General features: G+C 42.4%; 1 protein-coding gene and 1 long non-coding RNA gene across 2 annotated transcripts in view; one reads left to right on the plus strand and one right to left on the minus strand.

Moving 5' to 3' along the window:
* Window positions 1-18,761, plus strand: part of hmcn2 (hemicentin 2) — a 46,594-nt gene extending 27,833 nt beyond the window's left edge. Inside the window, exons 41-81 of the mRNA XM_085293789.1 lie at window positions 37-118; window positions 207-338; window positions 431-574; window positions 654-813; window positions 1,198-1,322; window positions 1,404-1,587; window positions 1,683-1,780; window positions 1,862-2,140; window positions 2,223-2,413; window positions 2,658-2,739; window positions 3,432-3,568; window positions 3,667-3,808; window positions 5,730-5,874; window positions 5,988-6,115; window positions 6,237-6,393; window positions 6,502-6,623; window positions 6,713-6,877; window positions 6,968-7,075; window positions 7,165-7,299; window positions 7,553-7,687; window positions 7,813-8,082; window positions 8,153-8,343; window positions 8,443-8,656; window positions 8,806-8,940; window positions 9,040-9,230; window positions 9,918-9,999; window positions 10,278-10,448; window positions 11,028-11,180; window positions 11,389-11,526; window positions 11,918-12,039; window positions 12,176-12,416; window positions 12,519-12,578; window positions 12,684-12,803; window positions 12,930-13,064; window positions 13,259-13,378; window positions 13,695-13,820; window positions 16,359-16,487; window positions 16,579-16,872; window positions 16,968-17,087; window positions 17,174-17,300; window positions 17,425-18,761. Of these exons, the coding sequence (XP_085149915.1) occupies window positions 37-118; window positions 207-338; window positions 431-574; window positions 654-813; window positions 1,198-1,322; window positions 1,404-1,587; window positions 1,683-1,780; window positions 1,862-2,140; window positions 2,223-2,413; window positions 2,658-2,739; window positions 3,432-3,568; window positions 3,667-3,808; window positions 5,730-5,874; window positions 5,988-6,115; window positions 6,237-6,393; window positions 6,502-6,623; window positions 6,713-6,877; window positions 6,968-7,075; window positions 7,165-7,299; window positions 7,553-7,687; window positions 7,813-8,082; window positions 8,153-8,343; window positions 8,443-8,656; window positions 8,806-8,940; window positions 9,040-9,230; window positions 9,918-9,999; window positions 10,278-10,448; window positions 11,028-11,180; window positions 11,389-11,526; window positions 11,918-12,039; window positions 12,176-12,416; window positions 12,519-12,578; window positions 12,684-12,803; window positions 12,930-13,064; window positions 13,259-13,378; window positions 13,695-13,820; window positions 16,359-16,487; window positions 16,579-16,872; window positions 16,968-17,087; window positions 17,174-17,300; window positions 17,425-17,803 (6,369 nt within the window). The 3' untranslated portion in view covers window positions 17,804-18,761. The remainder of the gene's footprint in view (window positions 1-36; window positions 119-206; window positions 339-430; window positions 575-653; window positions 814-1,197; window positions 1,323-1,403; window positions 1,588-1,682; window positions 1,781-1,861; window positions 2,141-2,222; window positions 2,414-2,657; window positions 2,740-3,431; window positions 3,569-3,666; window positions 3,809-5,729; window positions 5,875-5,987; window positions 6,116-6,236; window positions 6,394-6,501; window positions 6,624-6,712; window positions 6,878-6,967; window positions 7,076-7,164; window positions 7,300-7,552; window positions 7,688-7,812; window positions 8,083-8,152; window positions 8,344-8,442; window positions 8,657-8,805; window positions 8,941-9,039; window positions 9,231-9,917; window positions 10,000-10,277; window positions 10,449-11,027; window positions 11,181-11,388; window positions 11,527-11,917; window positions 12,040-12,175; window positions 12,417-12,518; window positions 12,579-12,683; window positions 12,804-12,929; window positions 13,065-13,258; window positions 13,379-13,694; window positions 13,821-16,358; window positions 16,488-16,578; window positions 16,873-16,967; window positions 17,088-17,173; window positions 17,301-17,424) is intronic.
* LOC146562219 (uncharacterized) lies at window positions 15,641-25,754 on the minus strand. Its single transcript, XR_014894633.1, has 3 exons — window positions 25,647-25,754; window positions 16,966-17,079; window positions 15,641-16,836 (listed from the first exon to the last, which is right to left on the minus strand). It is a non-coding gene; the product is annotated as an uncharacterized LOC146562219 (long non-coding RNA).
* Between the last annotated feature and the right edge of the window lie 738 nt (window positions 25,755-26,492).

A 26,492-nucleotide genomic window follows, 5' to 3' on the forward strand; every position in this document is an offset into this window, starting at 1 on the left:
AACACAACTCACAATTTTTTCCTTTGTGGTTACTAGATGGGAGATAGTGGCACGTACACTTGCAAAGTGTCCAATGTGGCTGGACAGGCGGACAGAACCTTTAGGCTGACGGTTCATGGTAAAAATCACTCTGTAGCATTTTGGAACAAAATCGCTATAGACAAATGTCTTTAATGGACTAAATTCTCATAAATATATATTGACAGTTCCACCTGTCCTGGATGGACCTCTTCGAGAGTCTCTAAATTATAGCCTGGGCTCCCACGTGGCTCTGCTGTGTGAGGCCACAGGCGTACCCGTTCCCAGCATCTCTTGGCTTAAAGATGGAACTCCTATTGGTAAGTGGGAGGGAGTGACATGGAAATGTGGAGAAATGCAGACTTGCCAAAGGGTGTCACAGCTAGATTAAGTGGATCTGTGTGGTTTCCAGAAAGCAGCCTGCAGTGGCAGTGGTCTGTTCGAGGCACCAGGCTGGAGCTGGGGCCTCTCAGCCTGTCTCATGCCGGAACATACACGTGTGTGGCCAAGAACAGCGAGGGAGAAACACGAAAAGAGTACACAGTCACCGTGCAGGGTAACGAGGTTTCTTAAAGCATGTGTTATGAGAGAAATGATTTCAAAAGGTGTTTAACAGTAATCTCTGCCCTACTCAGTCTCCCCAACCATCCTGGACTCTGACCTCCCATCTGAAGTGAGTGCACCCAGAGGAGAGGAGCTGACCCTGGAGTGCAGAGCAAATGGAATCCCCACACCTCGCCTCAGCTGGCTGAAAGATGGAGTGACTCTGGAGGGATCGGATGCCCGTCACATTGCGTAAGTCATTCTCAGGCCCCGCTCTGTCAAGTGTGAAGTAATCATAACAATGGTAAATATTTTAATCGATGAACAGCCTTCATTAAGGGTTTGGGAAAGTGTCACCGTTAATCAGAAACACAGAGAATGATGTGCACGACGAACAAATGGTTTATAGTGTCTTGCCCAGTTAGATCATGAAAAACTGTAAAAGCAGCTGCTTCACAGCTGTTCGCCAGCTTATGTGGTCATCAGACAGTAAGCGACTGTGTTTATGTATCTGCATGCGACTGTGAGAAAACTGTGGGATGTGGGTGATAATGAAAGAATTACACCGAGGTTCAGATGTGGACAAATAATAGAGAAAAATGGATGTGAAAACAAAGCGTGCTTGTTCTCTGGCAGCGTGACATCTGATGGCAGCACACTGACTTTGCTGCGCCTGAGTCCTGAGGATTCTGGGACGTACACCTGCCTGGCTGTGAATTCGGCCGGCCAGGAGAGCAAAATCTACACCGTCTTTACTCTAGGTTGGTTTTTCACCCCTTAGCTTTGTTTATCTGCGTTAAGTTTCTGAGCGATTTCTTCACAGTCTATTTCATCTGTGGCAGTACCGCCATCTATTTCTGGTGAGACCACCATCCCCAAAGAGGTGCAGGTCACGCAGGACAGCGCTGTGACGCTAGAGTGTCAGGCAGCAGGAAACCCCCCGCCTCAGATCAGCTGGCTGAAGAATGGGCATCCGCTGCTCCTCAGTCACCGCGCTCGCCTCCTCTCCGGTGACTCTTTGCTGAGGTCAGTTAAGATGATTACAGACTGTGTTGTAAAAAGATTACAGGTTGGTGGATGAGGTCATTCTAAATGTTCTCTTTCTTCATTAAAAAAAAAAGGATTTCTCCTGTGCAGCTGTCTGATTCTGGAGTTTACACGTGTGTGGCACGCAGTCAAGCTGGTCTTGCAGAGCTCAGCTATAATGTCCAAGTCCAAGGTACAATCCCAACAGTAGATAACATGAAAACAGAACATGCTGGGTCGGTGGGGTTTCACACTCTGTGTTTATGGTCTGCAGTGCCCCCCGGTGTGAATCATGTCGAACCGGTGGAGCCAGTTTCAGTAATCCAGGGATCCTTGGTGACTTTATCCTGTGAAGCACGTGGCGTCCCCCCTCCGACGCTAACGTGGATGAAAGATGGACAGCCGCTGTCCCTTCACCGCAACCTGCTGCTGGATGGACAGGAGACAAGACTGCAGCTTCCTGACGTGGCCCCCTCAGATGCGGGCTTTTACAGCTGCGTGGCTAGTAACCAGGCTGGAAGCAGTACCAAGAGCTTCAACCTCACCGTGCTTGGTACGATCACCCTCTTTTTATTTATTTATATCTCTAATAAAGAAAAAGAACATAAGCTAACACATTTTGCTTTCTAATGCAGAGCCTCCAAAGATAGTCAGCTCCGACTCACCAGAAGAGCTGACCATAGCAGTTAACAGTCCACTTGAGCTGGAGTGCTCTGCTGTGGGAGTCCCACCTCCTACCCTCAGCTGGCTCAAGGATGGTCGGCCCGTGGAGAGATCTGATATCGTTCAGCAGGACGGAAACTTTATCAGGATTAGCAAAGTTCAGGTATAAATTACTGACTGTGCGAGCACATGTTCTCCTGAGATTGGCAATTTAAGGTGTAAAACTTTATTTAAGACAATGTATGTCGCTAAGACTTTTTCTAAGCAATCACTCCTGTTAAAAAACAAACAGAAAAACATACCCACTCTTTTTAAACCTTAGTCGTCACTTTAGTTGAGTGTAAATTTTCAAATAAAGCATTGTCATGCAAGAACCACTCAAGCTGATTGATATTGTCTCTTTAAAGGTCGAGGATGCAGGTCTGTACACCTGCTTGGCCAGCAGCCTAGCCGGAGAGGATGGAAAAAACCACTGGGTCCGGGTCCAAGGTGACACAAGCTGTTCTTGGATATTATTCAGCATGGAAGAAATATGTCATGCCCCCCTTTTCCCTTAACTTCCTCCTCTCTTTGCACCTGGTACTGCATGAATAAAGCTCTGTGTGCGATCAGGAATAAAAGTCTGGATTTTTACACAAGTGAAAAACAGACTTGCGCTGCTTGTATATCGGTCTCGCTGTTTTGCACGCAATATGACATGCATGCAGCGCAGGGTGCATTTTCTTGGGTTTTTATTGATGGCCTGACTTTAATTTATGAGTGTGCACTACTCACCATTTATTCCACTTGTTAATATTTGAGTAAAATGATGCTTCTATAAATATAATCATACACAATGCAGTTAAGACCTGCCAGACTGCTTAGATCAGTGTTTTCCCAAATTCATGGTGTTTCTTTTCCCCATTCCTATAATTAAGACTCTTCTAGAAGATTCAAAACTGTGTGGCACACATTTTTATAGCACTTTTTTTAGTAATGTCTTTTTTTAAGTGAAAACACATGCTTTTTATACCTGTCCCCGATCTACATTCTGACTTCATCTGTTCCACACGGCCTCATAACTTTACCAAGCTCTTCCTGAAGGAGCACTTCAGGCTCACAGCACTTTTTTTTTTTTACTTTCCTTTTGTTGCTGTTATTGTGGATCACATAAATCTTAATGGTCAGTGGTTGTGTTGCAGTACCACCAACGCTCCTTGGCTCCGGTGATGTGAGGACATTGACAGTGCCGGTTAACGGTCACCTCACTCTGGAGTGCCTGGCTGACAGCGACCCTCCTCCACACATAGAGTGGTACAAGGGTGAAACCAAACTGCAGGTGCAGAATGTGAACTCAAATAAGTCATCCACTATTAAAAGTATTGATCTCCTCTTTGACTTGCGTATTCTATCTTTCCTTTCCTTCTGTTGTATCAGCTGGGTGGTCGTATCCAGCAGCTGGCAGGGGGTCAGTACCTGGAGATACAGGAAGTCAGGTCTGAGGATAGCGGCCAGTATAGCTGTGTGGTTACCAACATAGCTGGAAGCAGCAGTCTCTTCTTCACTGTGGAAATTCTCTGTAAGCATACTTGTCATATCTTGTTTTTAAACTGTTGAACTTTTGAACCGTAGACATAAACACATGACAACCAAATATTTAACTCAGCAAGTTGCCAGTTACTGCAGTTAGTAACCAGTCCAAGTTATCAAGGAGAGAGTGAAAGACCAAAGTATACTCCATTCTTTGGAGTCATGCCAAACACTGCAGACAATGGAGCTGCTTCTAAAAATGTTTTGCAGTAAAAGTGTTAGTGAGCTATGAATGAATGGCACACTGAGCTGCTATTTATCAAGGGGTTGCCACAGTGAATACATCTGGATGCTTTGACTTGCCACAGATGGAAAAAACCCCCAAACAGTGGATGACCTTTGTGGTGTAACCCTCTAATTCAGGGGTCCCCAATCCCAGTCCACGAGGGCTGGTGTCCCTGCAGGTTTTAGATGTGTCCTTGATCCATCACAGCTGATTTAAATGGATACATTACCTTCTCAACATGTCTTGAAGTTCTTCAGAGGCCTGGTATTGAACTAATCATGTGATTCAGGTGTGTTGACCCAGGGTGAGATCTAAAACCTGCAGGGACAACGGCCCTTGTGGACTGGGATTGGGGACCCCTGCTCTAATTGATCCAGTCTTGGAATAAGACAAATGCAAGTACGATACCTCGTGAGCCCCTGAGGCTGGGTTTCTGTCGCCTCCTGGTGTCAAACCGGGGACCTACATGTAAGGCAAATGTGTTAACCACTACACCACGGAGCCACTAGTTTCTGAAATGCCTGTTAGAAAAAACAAACAAATGTTTAAAAGAGCTAAAAGAGCTGTCACTTTAATACATTGTCATGACTTATTTTGAACTTACATAAGAAGGTCATAGATACATGCAAAGAGTAGCTAGTTGTAGCTGAGGCTCTGCAGTACAATAGAACAGAAGCCTAATTAATTGTTCGAGGTGGAAATGATCAGACACCCCACAGTATGATATTATCACAGTTCTTCACAATGCAATACTAGTGTGATGTGCTGAGTGCTGAATATTGCACATATATTGTGATTTATCCCCTTTTTCATCTGCTAATCATGTTATCAAAGTTACACTTTTTATCCAATAAGATAAAGTTATCTCAAGTCATTTTTCCTGCTGGATAATGAGGTTGTCAAATATACCAACACTGCTACTGAAACCTGCCATAAATGTTTCTATAAGATGGAGTTAGTCTACTATTATTCTATTTTATTCTACTATACTGTTATATTTACTATTATAGCTGATAATACATCAACTGGGATAACTCTGGGATAAAGATGACATATTTGACCTCAGCAGCATTCCTGCTGTATAGGAATAAAACTAAAATACAACCAACTGGCAGTCCGTTGAGTTGAGTCCCCTTGAGTTTTGCTCATTAACAAAGACTCAGTCAGACTGTTGGCAACCTGTCTGCAACAGACTGCAACTGTTTGCACAAAGTTTGGGCGACATGGGCAATCACTTTGTGAGAAACCAATCAAATCTCTGTGTTGTATTAATTTAGAAAGGTGGTAAGTAACTTTGTACTTGCATGTGATCCAGATTCCTAAATATTTATATGTGTGAGGACTAATAGAGATGAAAGAGAAATTCCCCTGTCGTATTTCAACTTTTAATGCTGCCATTAAAGGTTGACTGTAGGTGGGTAGCTGGAGCAAAGTTCAAGAAGTTTATTTAGGAGGCTGAGTAAAGAATTAGAAGTAACATGTGGTAACATGTAACATCATCATTTGAAGAGAGGCTTAAAAAGAGCCACCTACTCAAGCAAGTTTCAAGGGAAACCACTGTTTGTGCGTTTAGGGTGGTTTTAAGGGAAATAAGTGTTTGGTGTGTCGTTCAACATTCATGTCTGGGGAGAAAAAAAGAGTTTTATATGCTAAACACAACAAGATTCTGTCTCTTTACTTCCAGTACCACCTGTAATAAAGGAGAGCAGCTCAGTGGTGACTGTACATATTGGCCAGGATGCAGTTTTACCCTGTGAAGTCAAAGGCGACTCCTCACCTGTGGTCATGTGGAGGAAAGACGGCTTCCCCGTGCGTCAAGATAACAATAAGTACGTCCTGAGATTTCTCACAGGTGTCTGTAATTGTATACGTCACACTCGACTGTATCTGTCGAACACAGACGCGGTGTATCCCCAACTCATTCATCTTTCGTGCATTTCAGATACACCATATTATCCGAGGGCTCGTTGCGCGTACATGCAGCTCAGCTGAATAACGCTGGTCGCTACTACTGCACCGCGTCCAACCAGGCTGGCTCAGATCACCGAGGAGTGGATCTTCGTGTGTTTGGTAAAGACAGTATAAGCAGTACTTAGCTTATGAAGATTTTGGGGATGCCAGCAGATTCAGTTTTTAGCACAATTTTTTATTGTTATAACAGCTTAGCTGAAGGTCTTCTGTGTCCTTTTAGTGGGTCCCTCAATCAGTCCGGGTCCATTCAACGTGACAGTAACCACTGGTATCAGAGCCCTGCTTAGCTGTGAGGCTGCAGGTATACCTTCTCCTAAAGTATCCTGGAAGAGGAATGGCACTCCCCTGGATATCAGCCAGCAGCCTGGTGCATACAGGTATAGACAAAGCTATGCCTGTACGCTTCAAATACACAATTGGTATGCAGTACAACTCGTACAGCTATAAAAACTTCAAAGCTGATGCAGTTCTGCTTATCTGTTCAGGTTACTGTCCTCAGGGTCTCTGGTTCTTTTGTCCCCAGCCAATGAGGATGAAGGTTATTTTGAGTGCACTGCAGTCAATGATGTTGGAGAGGAGCGCAGAGTCATCGAGGTCATCCTGCAAGGTATTGATTTAAAGTGTTGTGAAAATCAGCTGGCTGTAGAATGCTGTTTCAGATAATTCAGCCCACAAATTTGCTGTTCTCTCCCGTAGTCCCTCCATCTATTGAAGATGATGTTACAGCAGTTAAAGCTGTGAAAATGTCTCCTGTCGTGTTGCCTTGTCACATACAAGGACGCCCAATGCCCACTGTCACCTGGACGAAGGGTGGAGCCAAACTGAGCTCCAGAGGAGGAAGCTACCGCATCCTTCCCACTGGTAAAGCAGCACACCAGTTGCTGTTTCCTTACATTTTCATACATCACGGTCCTCTGTAAACACATGTTCTTTGTACTCACTTTAATGCAGGAGAGTTGGAGATAACTGCTGCTTTGCCCAGTCATATTGGCAAATATACATGCTCAGCCAGAAACCCAGCTGGAGTGGCTCACAAACACATCTCTCTCTCAGTGCATGGTAGGCCTCCAAGGACATATGTTATCTTATTATGTTTATGTTAAAATGTATGAAACCATATGACACTGTGTTCTGTCTTCCACACACAGAGCTGCCAGAGATCAGACCAATGGCAGAAGAGGTACAAGTAGTGCTGAATCACGGGACTCTTCTCCCCTGTGAGGTTCAGGGCTTCCCCAGACCATCCATCACCTGGCAAAGAGAGGGAGTTCCCATAGCAACAGGTAACGGTACAAAAAATATGAGCCAAATCCTTATTTATGAAGAGACAGACAGATGAACATTGCTGTAATTATGCACAGTTTTCATATATTAGAATCCAACACATTTAACAGCAACTAAGTCATACTCCAACAAGAATCTTTTCTTTGTTTTGTTTTAACGTTTTACAGATAAGACAGCAATGTCATCATGCTGTGGGCTTTAATTTGACCTGTCTCATGTGGACCAGTAATTTTCATGTGACTGTGTGTCTAGGTCACAGGCTGGCTGTGCTCCCGAACGGAGCTCTGAAGTTTTCCCGTGTGACGCTTGGTGATGCAGGGACCTATCAGTGCCTGGCAAAGAATGAAGCTGGTGTAGCTGTGGGCCGGACAAAATTAGTCCTTCAAGGTAATGCCGATTTTTTTTATCTCACCATGGGAATAACATTATGTAATGTTTCGTAATCTTATGAAACATTACATACATTTTAGGAAATTTGCAAATAAATATCTGCTCATCTTATGTTTCCGCAGTTCCACCAGTGTTGAGCGTGCCTCATGTCGAGTATATGGCTGTGCTAGGCCAGCCAGTCAGCCTGGAGTGCATAGCTGATGGGCAGCCTCTGCCTGAAGTCACCTGGCACAAAGAGAGGAGGCCTGTGCTTGATGGCGCTCATGTGCGCGTCTTCTCCAATGGAACTCTGGCAATTATTTCTACCCAGCGCAGCGACGCGGGTCTTTACACGTGTACTGCTAAAAACCCCGCCGGCAGAGCCAGCCATGATATGAGGCTGCTCATTCAAGGTGAGTGAAGCACTTTACAAGCTGCGCTGTGTCGTAACATGTTTGTGTTAATAGTGGTGTCTCTTTTCAGTCCCACCCGTGATTGCTCCTACACAGACGCAACTGTCAGTTATCCAAGGATTTCAGGCTCTGCTGCCCTGCGCTGCTCAGGGTTCACCAGAGCCTAAAGTGTCATGGGAGAAGGACGGCAGCGTGGTGCCCAACCTCCCTGGCAAATTCACCGTCTTACGGTCAGGAGAGCTGATCATAGAGAGGGCTGAGGTTAGCCTCTATGTCATGCTTTCTCTGCACTTTATTATGAACTGCATCTCTCTGTAGTTCCATGTGCAACACTCAGCTGCTGCTTCTTTCCTTCAACAGTCAGGAGACGCTGGTGTGTTTACATGCGTAGCCACCAATGCAGCAGGCTCTGCGAGGCAAGACATCCGACTGACCATCAATATGAGGCCTGCATTCAAGGAGCTGCCAGGCGATGCAATGCTAAACAAAGGGCAGACTCTTGCCTTATCGTGCCATGCTCAGGGAACGCCTTCTCCTACTATCTCCTGGACTGTCAACAACAGTCCCTATGCAGGTAGTGTTTTCCTTTTATTCTTCAGTTAAACAGCTCATAATTGCCACACAGATTACTGTATTTGTTATTATGTGTAATGCATTCAGTTTAAAAAAAAAGAAGCCTAATTTAAAATAAAACTGTGGTGTAAAACTGCAAAACTGTTGCAGGTGCCACTGTAGATGAGGCAGGCAGAAGCTCCATCATCATTGAGAATGTGACTCGGAGTGATGCTGGGACCTACGTGTGCATAGCAGCAAACAGCGTGGGTTCCATTAGAGCGCTCTCGTTCGTCCGTATCAGAGGTGAGATTTATCCTCGAGGATTCCCGCTCACTGAACTTTCTATAGATATTTACATTATGACACATTCTATCTGAAAATACACATGCTATGTGTTTCCAGAGCCTCCGGTGTTGAAGGGTGAAGCCCACACGTCTCAGACAGTCATTCAGGGTGGCTCTGCTGTGCTTGACTGTCCCGTCCACGGAGACCCCAGCCCTGTCCTCCGCTGGCTCAGAAATGGAAAACCGCTACCTCGCTTCCTCCGAATGCAAACCCTCCACAACGGATCTCTGGTCATTTACAGCACCACTGTAAATATAACATTTTCTTTTCTCCTCCTATTTCTGTTCTTTTGAGCAGTAATCCTGCTTCTAAACAAGTTCTGTCAAGCCTAGCTCACTCTGGCATGAAACATTTTCCGATGTAGTTTGCGCAAGAAGGCTCTATCACGCAATCTGAGTAGAACAGCGGCGCTTTATTCATCCCATCTGAGCTTCATCTACAATACCCTTGGGTAGAGGAACAGCGTGTGACTGTCCTGTAGTGTCCTGCTCCCATCTAAATCAGATTCAGTTCAGCCAGAGAGGCTAACAGCATTAGGCTCAGAGGGAAGAAACAAACAGAATGCTGTATGTTCCCAGACTCTGCCCCTCTTTCCGTAGCCTCTAACCTTATTATGGTCTCTAACTGCTGCTGTAATTGCACAGCCTGCAGCTGAGACTTTCTCACAGACAGATGACTGTCCTTCCAGCAGAGTGCTCTTATTATGAAATTTCCTCTCTCTGTCCCTGTAATATTAATTATGACAAACAATTCAATGGAATAAAGTCAACTGCCCCATTGAAAATGTCAGATTTTTTTGCTTGTATGGTAATTTCCCTAAACTGTAAAACTGTACCCAATTCAGAGATATGTTTGTCTGGAAGGTTTGTAGTCCTATTAAAGGATAACTGTTCCTTAGATAATTCGATAATCAGCTAAACCTGGTTGATCTACAGGCTGCAGATGAAGGGGAGTATCAGTGTGTGGCTGAAAGTGAGGCTGGAACAGCTGAGAGGACCATTACGCTCAAGGTTCAGAGTGAGTTCTGTCTATATGATTTATTTAACGGGTTATGAAATAAAAAATTCAAACAAGTTTGTACCATAATGTACTTCCCAAACTGCCTCCAATCCACTTTTAAGAACGACTTTAAAATGTTAGTTTCCCCCCGTGTTCACTTATTCATGTCTGTTGCTTTCATGTGTTGCAAGTGCTCCTTTCCTTTGCACAACAGCAAGTTTGCACAACATAACCTGTGCAAATGAACTTCCTGAGGACCCACTGTTGAAAATTCTTTTCTTCTCTTCCTCTCTTAGTCAATGGAGGCTACTCTAGCTGGCAGGAGTGGGGACCATGCAGTAGCACCTGTGGCCAAGGCTTCCAAGAGCGAATCAGACTATGCAACAACCCAGAACCAGCTAATGGAGGCCGATCATGCAGCGGCCCCAGTATCGACTCTAGAAAATGTCAGGTCGGCTTGTGTCCAGGTACCAGTGGCTTTGTTATTCATTTCGATTCATTTTGATGCCTCCAAAAAAATATGTCTGTGTAATGCATGAGGAAATTTGAAAATTAAAATATATTATCTCAGTATTTGCAATCTTGGCCGTTGCCAATAACTACAAAATATTTCATTATTCAACCCTTCAATTCAATTTTATATATACACTGCCAAATCACAACAGCAGTCCCCTCAAGTTAGCTCAGTACCATAAGAACTAAAAATAATACAGAGAAAACCAAGCGCTTGGTGACAGTGGGAAGGAAAAACTCCCTTTTAACAGGAAGAAACCTCCGGCACAACCAGGCTCAAGGAGGGGCAGTCATCTGTTGTGACCAGTTGGGGGTGAAGGGAGGAAGACAGGACAAGAGACGCAATATGGAAGAAAGCCAGAGATTAATAATAAGTAATAATTAAATGAGGAGTGGTGTCTAACACAGAAGTATGCTCTTTCTTTCCAGTCCATGTCAGTAACTTTAAACACTTTCAGGGAGCGTTTAGGACAACCTGATATTAATGAATTTCAGTTAATGTAGCTTATTTAAACGTATTTTGGTGCTGCCAGGTGAGGTTCCACGCAGGACTAGAGGCAGCCTGATAGGAATGGTCAATGACAGAGAGTTTGGTGTGTCCTACCTGGAGGCCAACATTACAGACAATGATGACGAGGGGAGCAGCACTGTGCAGGCACGCCTTGACAATATTCCTCCCACTGTGGGTGAGTGATGGCATGTACCATTGTGTACCATTGGTTGCTGTTGACCTCAGCCTCATACCTAACAGTTACCACTTCATTAAACAGTGGTCACGCTGAATTTTACTAGAAAGAGTTGAATTCTTGGGGATGCATTCCCAATCTTGTTCAAATCACATGTTGATGTGTAGCAGAGCAGCAGAGGCACAGAGCTAATGCTGTCTTGTTGTAGGTCCCTTGCTGCGGGTGCTGGTGTCTGTGTTTGCACCCATCTACTGGACCACCGTGCTGCAGAATGGAGCAGCCAGAAATGGCTACGCTTTCACTCAGGGCCAGTTCAGACAGGAGTCTCAGCTGGAGTTCGAGACTGGTGAGCTTTGCCTACTACACATTTTTGCTTTGTTTTCCGTGCATATGCCAGTTAATATTTAAAGCTTTTGATTCATTTATTTAAGGTCATGCACTGCATATTTAATCGATGAAAGTACTCGGCTTAAGATAAGTTTTGTTCAACTCTTTTTATTTCTGTTTAGTTTCTTCTAAACTGTGGTGTGATTTTACAGGAACAACAACAAATGTTGAGTTTTTCCATGTCCATTATGCGCTCTTTTGTAAAACAGTCAGTAGATGGCAGCACTTACTAGCAGTCACATACATTGAACATGGAGGCTTGTGCTTCTAAGCAGTTACAGCACGCTCCCTTGTGGTTTTAAGTGGATTTACAGTGTTATGTTTTTTGGTTTTTTAATCTCTTCTAACAGGGGAAATCCTACGTTTGACTCATGTTGCCAGAGGTCTGGATTCGGAGGGTGTTTTGCTAATTGACATAGTAATTAACGGATTTGTTCCTCCTTCATTATCATCATCTCACATGAGCCTTCAGGTGTGTTCACAGCTTTCATCGCAATGTGTATTTAAAGATCATTCAGATCAAATCCTGACTTAAAGACATGACACTTTAGTTTCACACCTCCGATCCTCTTTAGTTTGTGTGACCCGATTTCACTCCTGCCCCGTAGGAGTTCGATGAGTCATATGTGCAGACGGGCCAAGGGCAGCTGTACTCGTGGTCAACGCAAACCCACCAGAGAGGAGGAAGCCCCATGGTGCTGCGTTGTAATCACACAATTATTTACGAGGGCCAGGAAGAGCGCCAGGGTCCTGTGCTTCAACTGCTCAAGGTTTCTGGGATGAATAGTGCCTACAACATGTTTACGCTCACTTTGGACTTCCATGTTACTGCCAGCCTACACGTACCAGGTCTGCAAAAATATTAAAAAATTCCAGCAATTTAAACTCGATTTTACATGAAATCCAGGATCTGTTGGAAAGCCTAACATTGCATGTACTCTGTGTTTGCAGATGGTTATGAAGACGCATGCCCTAAAGGTTTCACTCTTGACACCACCTCCTACTGTGCTGGTATGCTGTGCTTATTTTTTAATACCTCAATCATTTTTAACACCATTTATTTGAACATTTGTGACTGTTCTATTTTATTATTATCATCAAATGCATTCTTATTAGATGAAGATGAGTGTGCGCTCCAGTCTCCCTGCTCTCATTCGTGTAACAACATTATGGGAGGCTTTTCCTGTACCTGTCCGTCTGGCTTCACCATTTCTGCAGACACCAATGTATGCCAAGGTAAGACAAAGAAAACCTGCTGGGTGATTTTTTTGCAATATCCAATATTACAATACACAGTGCACAGAGATAATGTCCTACTTAAGTAAATCTAAAATGATCTCACTAACTGTTTCCCTCATGCAGATATCGATGAATGTTCCCAAGGCTCACACATGTGCCACTACAACCAGCAGTGTGTCAACACAGTGGGAACGTATCGCTGCCAGGCCAAGTGTGGACCAGGATTTAAGGCCAGCATCACAGGAACCAGCTGTGAAGGCAAGCAGCTGTTAATCACTGTTAAAATGTCCAGCATTTCATATGGAGGCATAAACGTCTCATTATTTTCCTGTTCGTGTAATATTTTATTATATTTGCACCTGCAACAATAATAAAAAATCTCATTTCTTGCCAATCACTTAAGTGTTAATCAGCGATAAAGCCCTGCTGTATGTGTCGAATTGGTCTTTTAGATGTAGATGAGTGCCAAGAGTCCGCTGTCTCCCCGTGCCAGCACCAGTGCCTCAATACTCTGGGTTCCTACCGCTGTGTTTGCCACCCTGGATACCAGCTGTCAGGACGTCACTGCATTGGTCAGTTGAGATAAAAAGAACAAAAACTACCTGCCTGCCTTAACTTGTTTGAATTCTTATTAAGTTATGCTACAGAAGATTTCAAAAGATAAGACTACACCCAACTGCATTTTTTTATATACAAACTTAGCACAAAATATAAGGAAGTTTGTGTTCAGTTTGTGTTCTTTGTTGTAACGCTGCTTCTTATACTTATAATGTTGAAAAGCCTGTTTATTCCCCTTGGATGTATTTTCCATTGATACAGCATCCACAGTAATGCGGGCCCTGCAGAATATTTACTAACAGCTCCGATGTGACGGTTTAACTTTTGCAGACATCAATGAATGCACGAGGAACGTATGCCCGGCTCACCAGCAGTGCCGTAACACAGAAGGAGGATACCAGTGTTTCGACAGCTGCCCAGCTGGAATGACCAAAGCAGAGAATGGGGCCTGCGTGGGTAAGCTGCTTTTATCCACTTTATTTATTTAGACATTGCTTCATTTAACAGTTCCTGTTCATTAATCACTGCTTAATTTATTGACTGACAGCATGAACTCATTCATGCCTTGAAAGACTCAGATTTGGCTTCTACCTCCAACCCTTCAACACTGTATCGTGAATTTGCTAAAATGGTTTTCCTAATAAGTGGAAATGAAACCCCCTGTAATCCTTTTGAAAGCCAAAAGAACCACTGATCACTGGTCAAAAGAGGCCAAATAGAGAGCAAAAGATTTTATGAACTGTAAATCCACTGCTGCGAAAAGAAAACTTCTGTAACAAGATGCAGCAGAGTTTATGGTAGACACTGCTGCACGGCAGCTTTAAGGTACTCAGGATATCTTCTCTTTAACTGGCTTCATGTCAGCAATCGCAGTCAGCATTAACACACATACTAGCTCAGGTCGTCCCAATCTAGCCAAGTGCACTCACGTAAAAGAGGCAGTGTTTGCAGTGTAGGAGCAATCACTAAACACAGGCGTGTGTAAAGGGGTCTTTTTTTTTCTTAATAAAGAGAAAATGATAATTTCAGGAAAAATACAACAAGAACAAGATGCATAATCCAGGCTTAAATCAACCTTTATTTAGCCAAAGTGAGGAAAAGCAAACTAAAGTTATCGGTTTTGTCAATATAACCATTAACCTTAATCTATCGTTAAGGTATAGCTGGATATGACCAGTGTTGGGACTAACGCGTTATTAAGTAACGCGTTACAGTAACTACGTTATTATTGTGGTAACGAGCACGGTAACTAGTTATTGTGCCAAAATCAGGAACGCGTTAGTCGTTACTTCGTGTGGTGGCATCGCGGAGCTTCCACAGATTCAGTAACATTAGCAAGTGGTGGAGGCAGCAGGTGGATGAAGGAAAGGGGAGGCAGGAGGAGGAGAGACCCGAGGCGGCCGCAGGTCCAAGTGTGAACTGAACTTCAGGTAAGAAGTTATGACCTGCAGTCTCTCTGGGTCAGATATGAACCAAGTGTAGGTGGAGTTTATTTTCGTTATTCTGACTTTTTCGTACTGCGTGCTAGCTAGCATGACGGAGTTTCTATACAGCTGGGTGGTGCTGTGAAGTTAATGATGTTGAACTTTATTTTGTTCATAAGTTATTAGAGTTGCCAACCATCCCGTCTGGTATTCAGAGAAAATATTATGCGTTTCTTATTGAGGTGAAAAGGAACAGTTTGTCCCGTAATTCAGCTACAATGAAAAAGACACCAAGCTGGAGTTATTCTGTGTCTTTGCTGCACAGCTGCCTCTTCTTCTTTCATTCTCCCCCCTCCCTCTCCCGTTTCTACTTCAATCATGAAAACTGATCAATGATCAGCTGATCGGCTCTCTTGTTTGTTTATCGCTCACTTTGCGCCAGAAAGAGGAAACCAACGGATGTCGCGCTAAACAACAGCAGCACGTTTAAGCTTGATCAGCTGTTGTTAGAATTTATTTAATATTAATTTCTAGTATCAGCTGATGTTTGCTGGAGCCACAGCTGTAAAGCTGCTGGTCATGATGTCGGTTTGGAGATGTGGTGAGAGGGAAACATGAAGATGAAACCAGGAGATGTCCTTACTGAACCATCAGAGCTGTGATGGAGAAACAGGTTTACCTTTTAGGTGACATGAATGAGTTGAAGTTATGAACTGTTTCTGAGAGACAAATAACACCAGGATCCTTTTTTATGTAGCTGACAGCTGGTAACTGTGCAGGGGCGGGTCTAGCAAAGTGTTGCCAGGGGGGCATGTAGGGCATTAACAGGGAGAGGGGGGCACAAAGAAATACTTTTCTTTCTTATTCTCATTTAAAATGTCTAGCTTTTATTAAATAATTATCCGAATCTTACAACAAACGATTGATAGACTGATGCATATATACCATCAGAACAGTGAACATCACTGTCACAACAGTGTTTGTTTTCATTCAAAGGCTTTATGATTTTTCCTATAATGGTGGCCAGTCTCTAGTCAAAACGCCCGGGCCAATTTTCTGTCCCAGTCCAGCTCTGTATGCAGCTCATCTGCAGTCTGGTGTTACCTACATCTTCCTATTCAGAAGGCAGAATTTCCGAGTTCTGAGTACAATCAAAGCACCACGACTGCAGTTTTTGTGTTGGATGTAAAAGGCGCACATGACGCTGTGACGTAGGCTAGAATCATGGCAGCAGTCAATGACGGTCCAGGCGTGGGATTTCTCTCGTGGAAATGTGCACATTATCTTTTCCTTTCTATTGGTAGGTGGCACAGTGCACTGTGGCAAGTAAGCAAGCTAGAAGACTGGCAAAGTTATGGAAGCAACACATTAACAAGAGAAGTCTGAGTAAAACCAAAGTTACTTTCCCTGGTAACTAGTTACTTTGAAAGTAACGAGTAACTTGAAGTAACTGAGTTACTTTTGAGAGAAGTAACTAGTAATGTAACTAAGTTACTATTTTAAAGTAACTTACCCAACACTGGATATGACTGTGTGAAAATCATCCTTTTTTGATCTGGACATTTTTCAGATATTGACGAATGCCAGGATGGAAGTCACATGTGTCGCTACACTCAGATCTGTCGAAACACAGTCGGAGGTTATGGATGCGTGTGTCCCAGAGGCTATCGATCTCAGGGAGTTGGGCTTCCATGTTTGGGTAATTATTACGTTTGTTTAACAAAAAAACCCTAAACATCACACCCAACGGAAGCACAACTCACTACTTAACTTTTGTTTTTCATTTCCAGACATCGATGAGTGTCTGCAAACGCCAAATCCCTGCGCCTATCAGTGCCGCAATGTGCCGGGCAGCTTCAGGTGTCTGTGCCCCCCTGGGACAGTGCTACTCGGCGATGGGCGCTCCTGCGCAGGGCTTGAGAGAGGGCACACCTTCACAAACGGAACCAGAGTCAAGGCGAGACTCGTCCCACAGCTGGTGTCATCCCTCGGCAGGCCAATCCTCTCCCGTTCCCATGGAGTATCTCGCATCACCAGGCAGAGCTGTCCTGTCGGGTACACCAACAGAGACGGCAAGTGTGTTGGTAAGTTGAAATCAAAAAGACTCCAAAAGATGTAAAATAACAAAGGATTCTTACAATATAAGCCCAAACAATGTTCTGTTGTTTTCCACTTACAGATGTGGACGAGTGCCTCCTCAAGAAACCGTGCCAACATGAATGCCGAAATACGATTGGTAGTTTCCAGTGCCTGTGTCCCCCTGGATACCAGCTGCTACCCAACGGCCGAAGCTGTAAAGGTAAATGTCTCCTTAAACTGTTTTAAAACTTCCACCTTCCCCTCAAATTATTACAGCTATATACTTATCCCCTCTCTTTCTCTTAGACATTGATGAGTGTGTAGAACAAGGCATCCAGTGTGGACGCAACCAGATGTGTTTTAACACCCGAGGAGGATACCAGTGTCTGGATACACCCTGCCCTGCATCCTACCAGAGTGGAAGAAGACCCGGGTAATTTGCAACATTAATAAGTGTTATACAGGGTTATTAATTAAGTTGTAGATACCACACAAATGCAAAATTATGTTCATTATATGAATTAATAATTTATTTTTTTTCCGGACGACTTTTAAAGGACCTGTTACAGGCCTTGCTTGCTGGATTGCGCCACCGGAGGCTCTCCTCTGCTCCTGCAGTACAAGCTGCTCACTCTTCCCTCCGGCATTCCAGCCAATCACAACGTGGTACGACTGTCAGCTTTCTCAGAGTCTGGCATCCTGCAGGAGCGCACATCCTTTACAATACTTGAGCAAGAACCGGAGGCAGGCGGGCTGGGGCAGGTGTTCGGTATCAGAGATGAGGCCGGCAGAGGGATCATCTACACCCTGCAGGTTCTGGACAGACCTGGACTAGTGAGGCTCAAAGTGCAGGCCACCACTATATCGCTGCAAGGCCGCATTACCTACCAGAGCATCTTTATCATCTACATTTCCATCTCACCCTACCCCTACTGATCGTCCATGCTGCTTTCCACATGACTCTGCCCCCCCAGGATGTTAGCAAGTGGATAATTATTGTGTATCTTGACTTGCGACTGAATCATAGCAGGAAAAGTCCTGTTCCAAATCTTGGCTTCTGTGGGATCTTTTGATCACAGAGCAGAACATCCTGTTCGGAAGACATCTGAAGTTCATTTCATTACCCTGCACCCTCTTTGGGGTTAAAAAATGCAGAGAGCATCTAATTCACATCTGAAAATTCAGAATGTATCAGGAACTTTTTCTTTATGTTCTTCTATCAAACATTTTGTATGTTAGTTTAAAGTGTTGCATTTCTATTACTGGGAAAAATTCCTTTTCATATAAAAACATGTTTGCAGCATGGAAATACAAGCCTGCTGCTAAGCTACTATCACAGCTACGAAACTGTACAATGTTACCCCTATTATTTTAATTTATTTAAGGAATTTGAACACATCACTGGTTAATAAAACTTCCTGTCACAGAGAGTTTGACTTATTAAGGATCTACTGGCATTGTAATGGCACATTGTAACTAGCTAACAACAGTCTTTCATCTATCTTAATATTTTTGTACTCTTTTCTTACGTTTTGTTGTCACGTAAATTGTAAAGGTGCTATTCTGAATGTATTTTGGCGATACCATTACAAGCGATGTGATTGGTGCTGATTTTACAAAGGTAATATAGTTATTAACAAATAATGAAGCACAGTTGGACTGCACTTACATTTTCTCCAGCGTGGCGCTACAAACTAGCATGCTTTCACACCACTGTACAGAGCACTGTATTGAAAGTTATCGATGGTGTTCAGTAGTCAAATATGTGCCGCTGTTGTACAAATCTGAAAAGGAACATAACCTGAAAACCATAAAGTGCAGTTTAAGTACAGTATGTCCCTGTTGCTGTAAATGAATGTCAAATATCCACAGAAATAAAATGGACCACAATTTTGTTTTTGTCTATCTTACTGCCGTACCACCGTAGTTTTAATTATCTTCTGTTGAAGAAGAAAAACTCAAAAAACAAACTTTAACTTTGGGGACCATACTAAGAAAATCCTCCCTTTAATGGGGCAAGAAGAACTTTGAGTGTTTGAGCTTAATCTTGTTATATCATTATTCCTTTTTGGTGATCTCAGTCCAGACCTTTATTTAACCTGGATTTTTTACATCTAAAAAAAGCAGTTTTATATTTCAATCAGAAAGGGGTCAAATCTAACAGGATATACACAGGGATAACACATTAGAGTCCGACCAATACAAAATTAATCACAATTATTACATTGTTGCAAAACAATACTTCTGTACTCATAAGAGTGATCTCTTCCAGAATGACAACATCCCCATCTACAGGCCATGATGGGTCATGATTTAGATCATCAGCTTCACAGTGGCCAGATCTCAACCATCCCTTCAGTAGAGTCAATGCCAAGTAAAGCTGTTCTAACACCACGTGATAGCCCAACACCAAGAAACTTCCTGCTTTTTTTTTTGTTTTGTTTTTTAATTTGCCCCCCATCTGCAACATAAAATTTGCTCTGGACAAAAATATGCTTTAAATCAAGAATCTTTTAGCGCTTTAATCAAAACCAGGAAGTCATATGAATCATAGATTCTTCACTTTGGAAAACAGGAAATCTCCAGTAAATAGCCGTTGCCTGAGGTAATACCTCAGCTGCTCTGTAGATGGAGCAGGATTTAGCCCGTTTTTAAAAAGATCCACTCGCGGGTGATCTCTAAAGTCCTCGCTGCTGGGTAACGGTGCTCTCTTAGCGTCATTAATCTCAGATGTTGAGCTGCTGGTCATAACTGACAAAACCCAAATCGCACTGGGCAGCTCGAACTTTACAGGAGAGATGTTTATATTAGCCCCCCCACATCGTACACGGTTTCTCCTGAAACCTATGATGTGCTCATCTGGAATACAGAACCCAGTTCTTTGCTGTTCATTTCCCCGAAATGAGTAATAGAGAAGGTCAAGGAAAGCTGGCCTGCGCTGTACCGGGGAAGCGTGTTTGTTGATGCTTCAGTGCTGTGTGTGTGTGCAGTTGCCTCAGGTTGTTTTCTATGATGTGCTCAGCCGTGACTGCATGTTAGGAATAACTAGTGAATACAAAGCTGATGGCGTTTGTGAAGATTTAGTATTTGTTGCAACATTTACAAGAGAATTGATCTGCTGAAATAATGTTGGCGCACTCTGTTAAAGCCAAAACCTGTCATGTAGCAATACTAACATTACTATTAGGTAAAAATGTTTCCTTTTTAAAATAAATGCAGGTCTGTGAATACTGTCCCATTATGTTCCATGCTGCTCGAGTTTCTAAACAAACACGCATTAAACTTAATTCTTTTTGACTATGGTGCATGCCAGGCTAATTAAAACCATCTGCGCTGCGTCTTTAATATTTCTGAAGCATGGGCAATAACTTAATCAGTGCTACCACTGGAATTTTTTAACAGATATGTGTAAATAGAACGAGCAGTGGTAGCAAATAATTAAAAATAGCATTAAAATGAGAAAAAATTACATTTCCTTCTCCCATTTCTTTCAGAGAAAAACAGCAGGACTGCACACAAACTTGGAAGCTTATCCTTCATTAAGTATCACTAATTCCCTGTAACACGTGTAAAAAAAAAAAAGCGCTGTAAGGCAGACTGAAGGCTGTTTTCCCTTTTCTATAAAACACAAAGTATTAGTGGGAATGAATGCTTACGTCTGAGCGATGGCTACCAGTACCATCTCCCCTACTGCTTTACACAGTCAGGATGTCAGGAGAAATGGGGACTTGCTGTGCTCCACTCGCTAATGAGCACAACACTGCTGCCTATTAGTAGGTATAAGCAATGAAGCTCGGAGCATAACCATAATTAACAAATTAAACCTGCAAACAAAAGAATTCTTCGAGTCAAACTCTTGTCAAACATTTCACTTTGTCCTAGATTCTGCTTCACGCACAAATCAGCCGCTGTTTAATCACTCAGAAAACTTTCACATCCTGAAAAATATTTAAAAAGACCAAAAAAAAAAGGTGCTGAAGTAGTCCATATTTTAAACAAAAATGACAGTGTGTGATATGAAGGGTTTAGCTCATGATGAACTCACAAAGAATTATTATTCAACTCTCAAGCTCTTGCAGAGCTTTTCTTTTGAGTCTTTAAGCTCTCTTTTCCAGATGCAGGCAGCTGGTTTTATTCAAAAAAATCCAATGATAGATGTATTTCAAACTACCTGTTGAGCATCAGTATACTGAGAAAGTTAGCATCTGGTGAACACACTGGGATATTTAGTTGATAAAGAGATTTTCTCAGAAGTCAGTGGAATAAAAACGCAGTTAATAGGAGGATGAATGTCAGATATTAAAACCACTGACGTGAGAAATAAGGAGCATTGATCGTCTTGGGCAGTCTCTCTGGATTTCTTGTGGATGTTACTTATATGTGTACCACAAAAATAAACTCCTTTTCAAACTTTGCTATAAAACAAAGGAGGAATGGCTCCAGACACCACAGGACACAGGAGGTTCCTCATCAGTGCAACGGTGGTAAAAGAGCTGTTTTGTAGGGATGAGGGAGCGCTACACAATATTAGACAAGTGGTTTTAATATTTCACATTTCTCGCCATGTGTAGGGTGTGCGAGCAAGCACTGGTTTCATAATACATTTTTTTATAAGCTGATAATGTGTCAATGCTGTGTTTTTATATCTAGTTCAACTGTCCAGAAATGGCAACAGAAGAGTTAAGGCAATAATATGTTACCATTTTACCTCCAAATATTACACTCAAAGTACTTTTTATGGTACACTGACTGAGCCAGCTTTAGCTTCATGGACAATAAATTAGAGCTTCTCTGGCTAAGACTGAAAGCAGATAAGGAATTGTTGCTTTCTTCTGACCAAAACTTGGCTCAATAAAAACTTGCCAGATTCAGCTTTTCAACTTGGTCCTTCTTTTGTGAGCAGACTGAGACTCGGAAAAGTTTTACAAATGATATCAGGGAATAACAGAAGAGGCTGACCAGTATATGTCTCATATTGTTGAACTTGCTTAATGTTTGGCTTTGTCAGCAAAGTTAACGACTTGCAAAATTTTGTATTCAGATGATTTTCAGCTTTACTGTGTTCCCGATTCAAACCTAAATTTAATGCAATTCATGTAGCCTTGAATAGTCTAACATTCATAATTAAAGGTAGAGCGTGTAAAACCTCACCACCAGATGGCAGTAGATAACAGCTTGCAGTCAACTGAATTCTGTTTTCTTACCTGTGAGTTATCTCCTTTTCTTGTTTTGTTTTTTTTTTTCAGGTTACGCGTATGTGGCCGTTCCCTCGCCACAAACTCAATACGCACTTAGGTGGAACGGCCATGTCCATCTCGGCCACTGTGTTTAAGATGATGGGACAACATCTCGGTTTCCACAAATCTGTTCCTGTGTATTCTTGAAACCTTCCTGTCGTGTTCGGATTAAATCTGACTGATTTACAAATTAAAACACTCATAAATATTGTGTTTTACATCTGATTGCTTCAAGGCCTTATGACATCCTCCACACTATGAACTTGAACATATAAAAGTAACGAGCACCTCTTTCATTGAATTTTGAGTGCTTTAATCAACTTTGTTATATATGTGGTGTTCCCGGTCAAAAGTGTCCGCCATAGGAAATGAATGGGAATCCACCCCCCACCCCTTTCGGCCTCTGACCCCCTGAATGGCCCAGTGAATGACCAAATAAATAAAAGACCCACTGAACGACCTATTGAACTGAATTTGTTGGTGAAAAATGTTTGTTGTGTTAATTTAAGAGCTGTTAAAACTGACTGGTCCATTGTGACCGGAAACTCTAAAGTAAGGGGGATGGGGGTCCACAAAATTCTACATTTATACATTTTATCCTTGCACAATATTATTTTTTCTTTTCAATAACCTCAAAAACAGCTTAATATACCTTTAAAGTAACTTTGGATTGTTTAACATTGGTAATTGAAGGAAAAACTCAAGAATTTGCAAGAAAAGCATGTGTGTGTTGAAAGAGCCTGTACCCATTAAAGTTGGTACAAGAAGTTTTCCAGACGTTTTTTTTTTTTTTTTGCTTTTTTTCAATGACACCCTTTTATTTAACATCAGACACAACTGGAATCCAAACCAGTAAGGAATATGACTAATGTCCAACATTCATATGGTCACCAGCATCTGTGGAGAGACTGAGTAATACTATGAAGTGGCGACTGAACTACTGGTAAAAGCATAATGGAGGATGTCCATGAGCAAAAGTGTAGTCTGAGCCAATTCGCCAAACACTGAGTATTTCTTGCATATTCATCATTATTGTTAGACATCTTAAAATGTGAAGTTTAGAGCAGATTGTCTGGCACCGAATCAGTGCATGAAGTTGAAACAGAGGATGAGGGTCACCAAAGGCCCAACTAATGCAAATGTAATCATGCTGCACACTGCAGTAACTGCGTGAATATAAAGATGCTGGCAACATGCTTGAGAGCCATTAATGCATTTTGTTAGCACATACTTTGTCAGCATAGCACTCAAGTGTGGAGACCAATTTATAAAATTGAAATCTATTTTCCAGATGACATTTTAAGTTTCTTGCTCCATACAGCTGTGCTGCCAATAAATGTGATAATCAACATACATACGCAGTATAGTATTAACCATAACATTACCCTATGCCCTCCTGGAAACCACTTGTGCACAGATGAAAAGCATGACATGGCAATATTTACTTGTTGCCATAGCAGCAGTTGAACATACATACATAAAAAAAGAAAATCTTTATGAAAGTAAGCCAGAGGAAAATAGGTAAGTGTGGAATAATGCAGACATGGTCCATAAATAATAATTTGGGTAATTTTGTATTTAAAAGGTTATTTATAATGCACGTGCACTCACACATTTTAGCTTAATTTTTGTGGTGCTAAGTGAACTTTCTCTCACTAAGGCGGTTGTGAAAAAGGATAAAATGTTTGTTTATTTATTTATTTATATGTTTATTTTTTGCATGGAAAAAAGGCTAACTATGATCAGAGGCTGATATCTCAGGCAGACGTGTCAGACATGTCTACAAGCTCACACCGACCTGCATTACAAATCTGCACCAGCGAAGCCCTCAAAGCCATCTCTCCTCTCGCCGGGGCAATAAAACACAAATGCTGTGTGGCATATTCGTTGACATCATTCTTTTCAACTAGCTTGACAATATTTCCTGCACACGTCAGTGAACAGCTTGCCAAGAACATTAGTAAGTTTTGAACTGGTCTTTACCTTTTACAGCGCTGTATAAGACATCACATGGCTCTCTGTAGAATAGCCAGTGAAATCATTACTGGGACACTCTTCCAGCCACCCACAGCGCTCCTCCAACACATGCAACAGAGACATCAGCTTGTCTTGATCTAGGCTAACACCTTCATGTGTTCTAAGCATGTTGGCTGGAATCTAGCTGTTGGTTGACTGAATGTGTCTGGTAAAGATTTAATGCGAGCCAGACACTGACTTCATCCCCACAGAGTTCACCACAGTAGTTCCATCCATCCTGCTACCCAATCTGCCAGCCAAGCCCCGCTTCCTTCCATTACTCCACGGGACTGCAGATGGGAGCGGGAGTGGGGGGCGTTGTACCAAATCAAACATTTTTTTGCTACAGAAGGAAATAGGAATAAAGACCACCACATACACACTCTTACACAAAAGTCTCAAAGCTACTGTTTTGGGTTCGATTCGACATTTAATGTCATTCACATCAGTCCTGGCATTATAGCAGGACATCAGACGCCAGATTTTCTTCTTCCTCACATTCACATTTCTTCTTAGAAAAAAGACTTTCCAGGCTCAATTGAATAAAACTCTTATATAACCACTTGCACGAAGAGGTCCAAGCAAAATAAAGCAACGCAGCACACCACTAAGAGTAGTAACGTGCACGAACTGAATTTTGTTGTTTTAATTGCGCATAATTCAGTAACCGCTATAACTACATAATTATAGAGAATTACACAAAGACATTGAGACTTATAAAGCTGCTATAATCAATATAGTAATAAATGATGTAACTGCTGTAACTCACTGTGAGAAATCCAGTGATAATTATGAGCCCTCTGTGCTATTCTCTACAGCCTTTCAGCTCAGCTCTTCCAGCTCAACCGCACTACTCTCATTAATGCCACATTCAGCAACAGCAGGCAACAATAAGACTTTTTAACAACAGAACTCTTGTCATGATAAATCGAGTACTTAGATAGCCAGGTATGCCCCTCGATAGTGAGCAGAGAGAAAGGTCTCTGCTGTGTGTAGATATCTAGTTTAAAGCTCCAGATAAAAAGACTTTTATTTTACTTGCAACCCCCGCCAGTTTAAATAGTTGGCGGCACAAGCACTCTTTGCTCCCTCAGGATATTTTGTGTCTGCACCATTAGTGAGGTCAGACCCACAGTTGTTACCTAATCACTCTGCTTAGATCTACAGCCCTGACAGGATAGGTAATTGTCAATTTTGCTCCAGCAATGACTTTTAGACACACCCCATGCTGTGTAGGACTGATACTAAAGAAGTGCTTTACAGCCCCAAACCAGAGGCAGTAACGCTGAGATGAACCCCCCCTCAGCCAAAGCCCTGCAACAACTCACATGCTACATTGCAAGTTTTAGTGTTTTGGTTACAGAAATATAGTTGCTTAGACGTGTGACTGCAAATCAAGATCTACTCCCTGAGTAAGACATAACACATACGTTTTGTTAATTTTACAAACTACATTCCATATTGCTATAATATATAAGATACTTTACCAATATGAGCATAGGTCAGTTCAATTCAGTTTTACTTACATTGCTCCAAATCACAACAACAGTTGCCTTGGTGACCTTTATATCATAAAGGCAAAGATGCTACAATATGAGAAAGAAGCCCCATCAATCAGACGACCCTCTGTGAGCAGGCGCTTGGAGACAGTGAGGAGGAAAAACTCCCTCGTTATCAACCAGATGCCTCTCTGCTCCACGCCCGTAATCACACACTTGTGAAATGACTTTTTAAAAGGTCACGCTGTTCATGTTAGGTGTTTTTGACATCTGGTCCCCAGTCTGTAGACACTTGGTGCTTTCCAATTTCAGAGTTGACTTTATTACACATATTCAGTGCAATCAACACCAGCAAGCTGCAGCTGGCAGAGTGCGACGCTCCATTCATTTCATCTACAGCCTGGAACGGGACGAAATGGAAATATCAGCATTATAAATAGCTTTGCAACAAAGAGGTTCAGGATAAGCCGAGAGTCTTCCGTTCAGCGTCTATGGGGAAAAAGTGGTTATGACTCTGAACAACCGGTTGCATAATGATTTGAAAAAGCTACTCTCATATTTTAGACGGTACCAACTTCTTTTAAATCATTTAGTTAAGTAAGAGCTGAACATGTGTCGCTGTGCTTTAAAAAGAACTAATGAAGTCTTTAAGGACTCTTCTTATGCAGCAACAGTTGCAGCCATAACTGGTCATTTCCTGCCTCTGATGAGAAGTCAGACACTACATAGACCATCAGCAAATCTGTGAAGAGAGCATAGGGTAAATTACGGGGTGACATCACTGGATACACCCCCCCATATAACTGCAAACAGAATTACCTCATAAGAAAAGAATGGGCCTTATATGGTTCCAATAAAGACACGCTATACCAC

The sequence above is a fragment of the Mchenga conophoros genome, linkage group LG12, assembly GCF_057382185.1.
Source record: "Mchenga conophoros isolate Kocher_MC1m ecotype Shallow Benthic linkage group LG12, M_conophoros_male_GT1.1, whole genome shotgun sequence".
In the NCBI taxonomy this organism is placed as follows: domain Eukaryota; kingdom Metazoa; phylum Chordata; class Actinopteri; order Cichliformes; family Cichlidae; genus Mchenga; species Mchenga conophoros.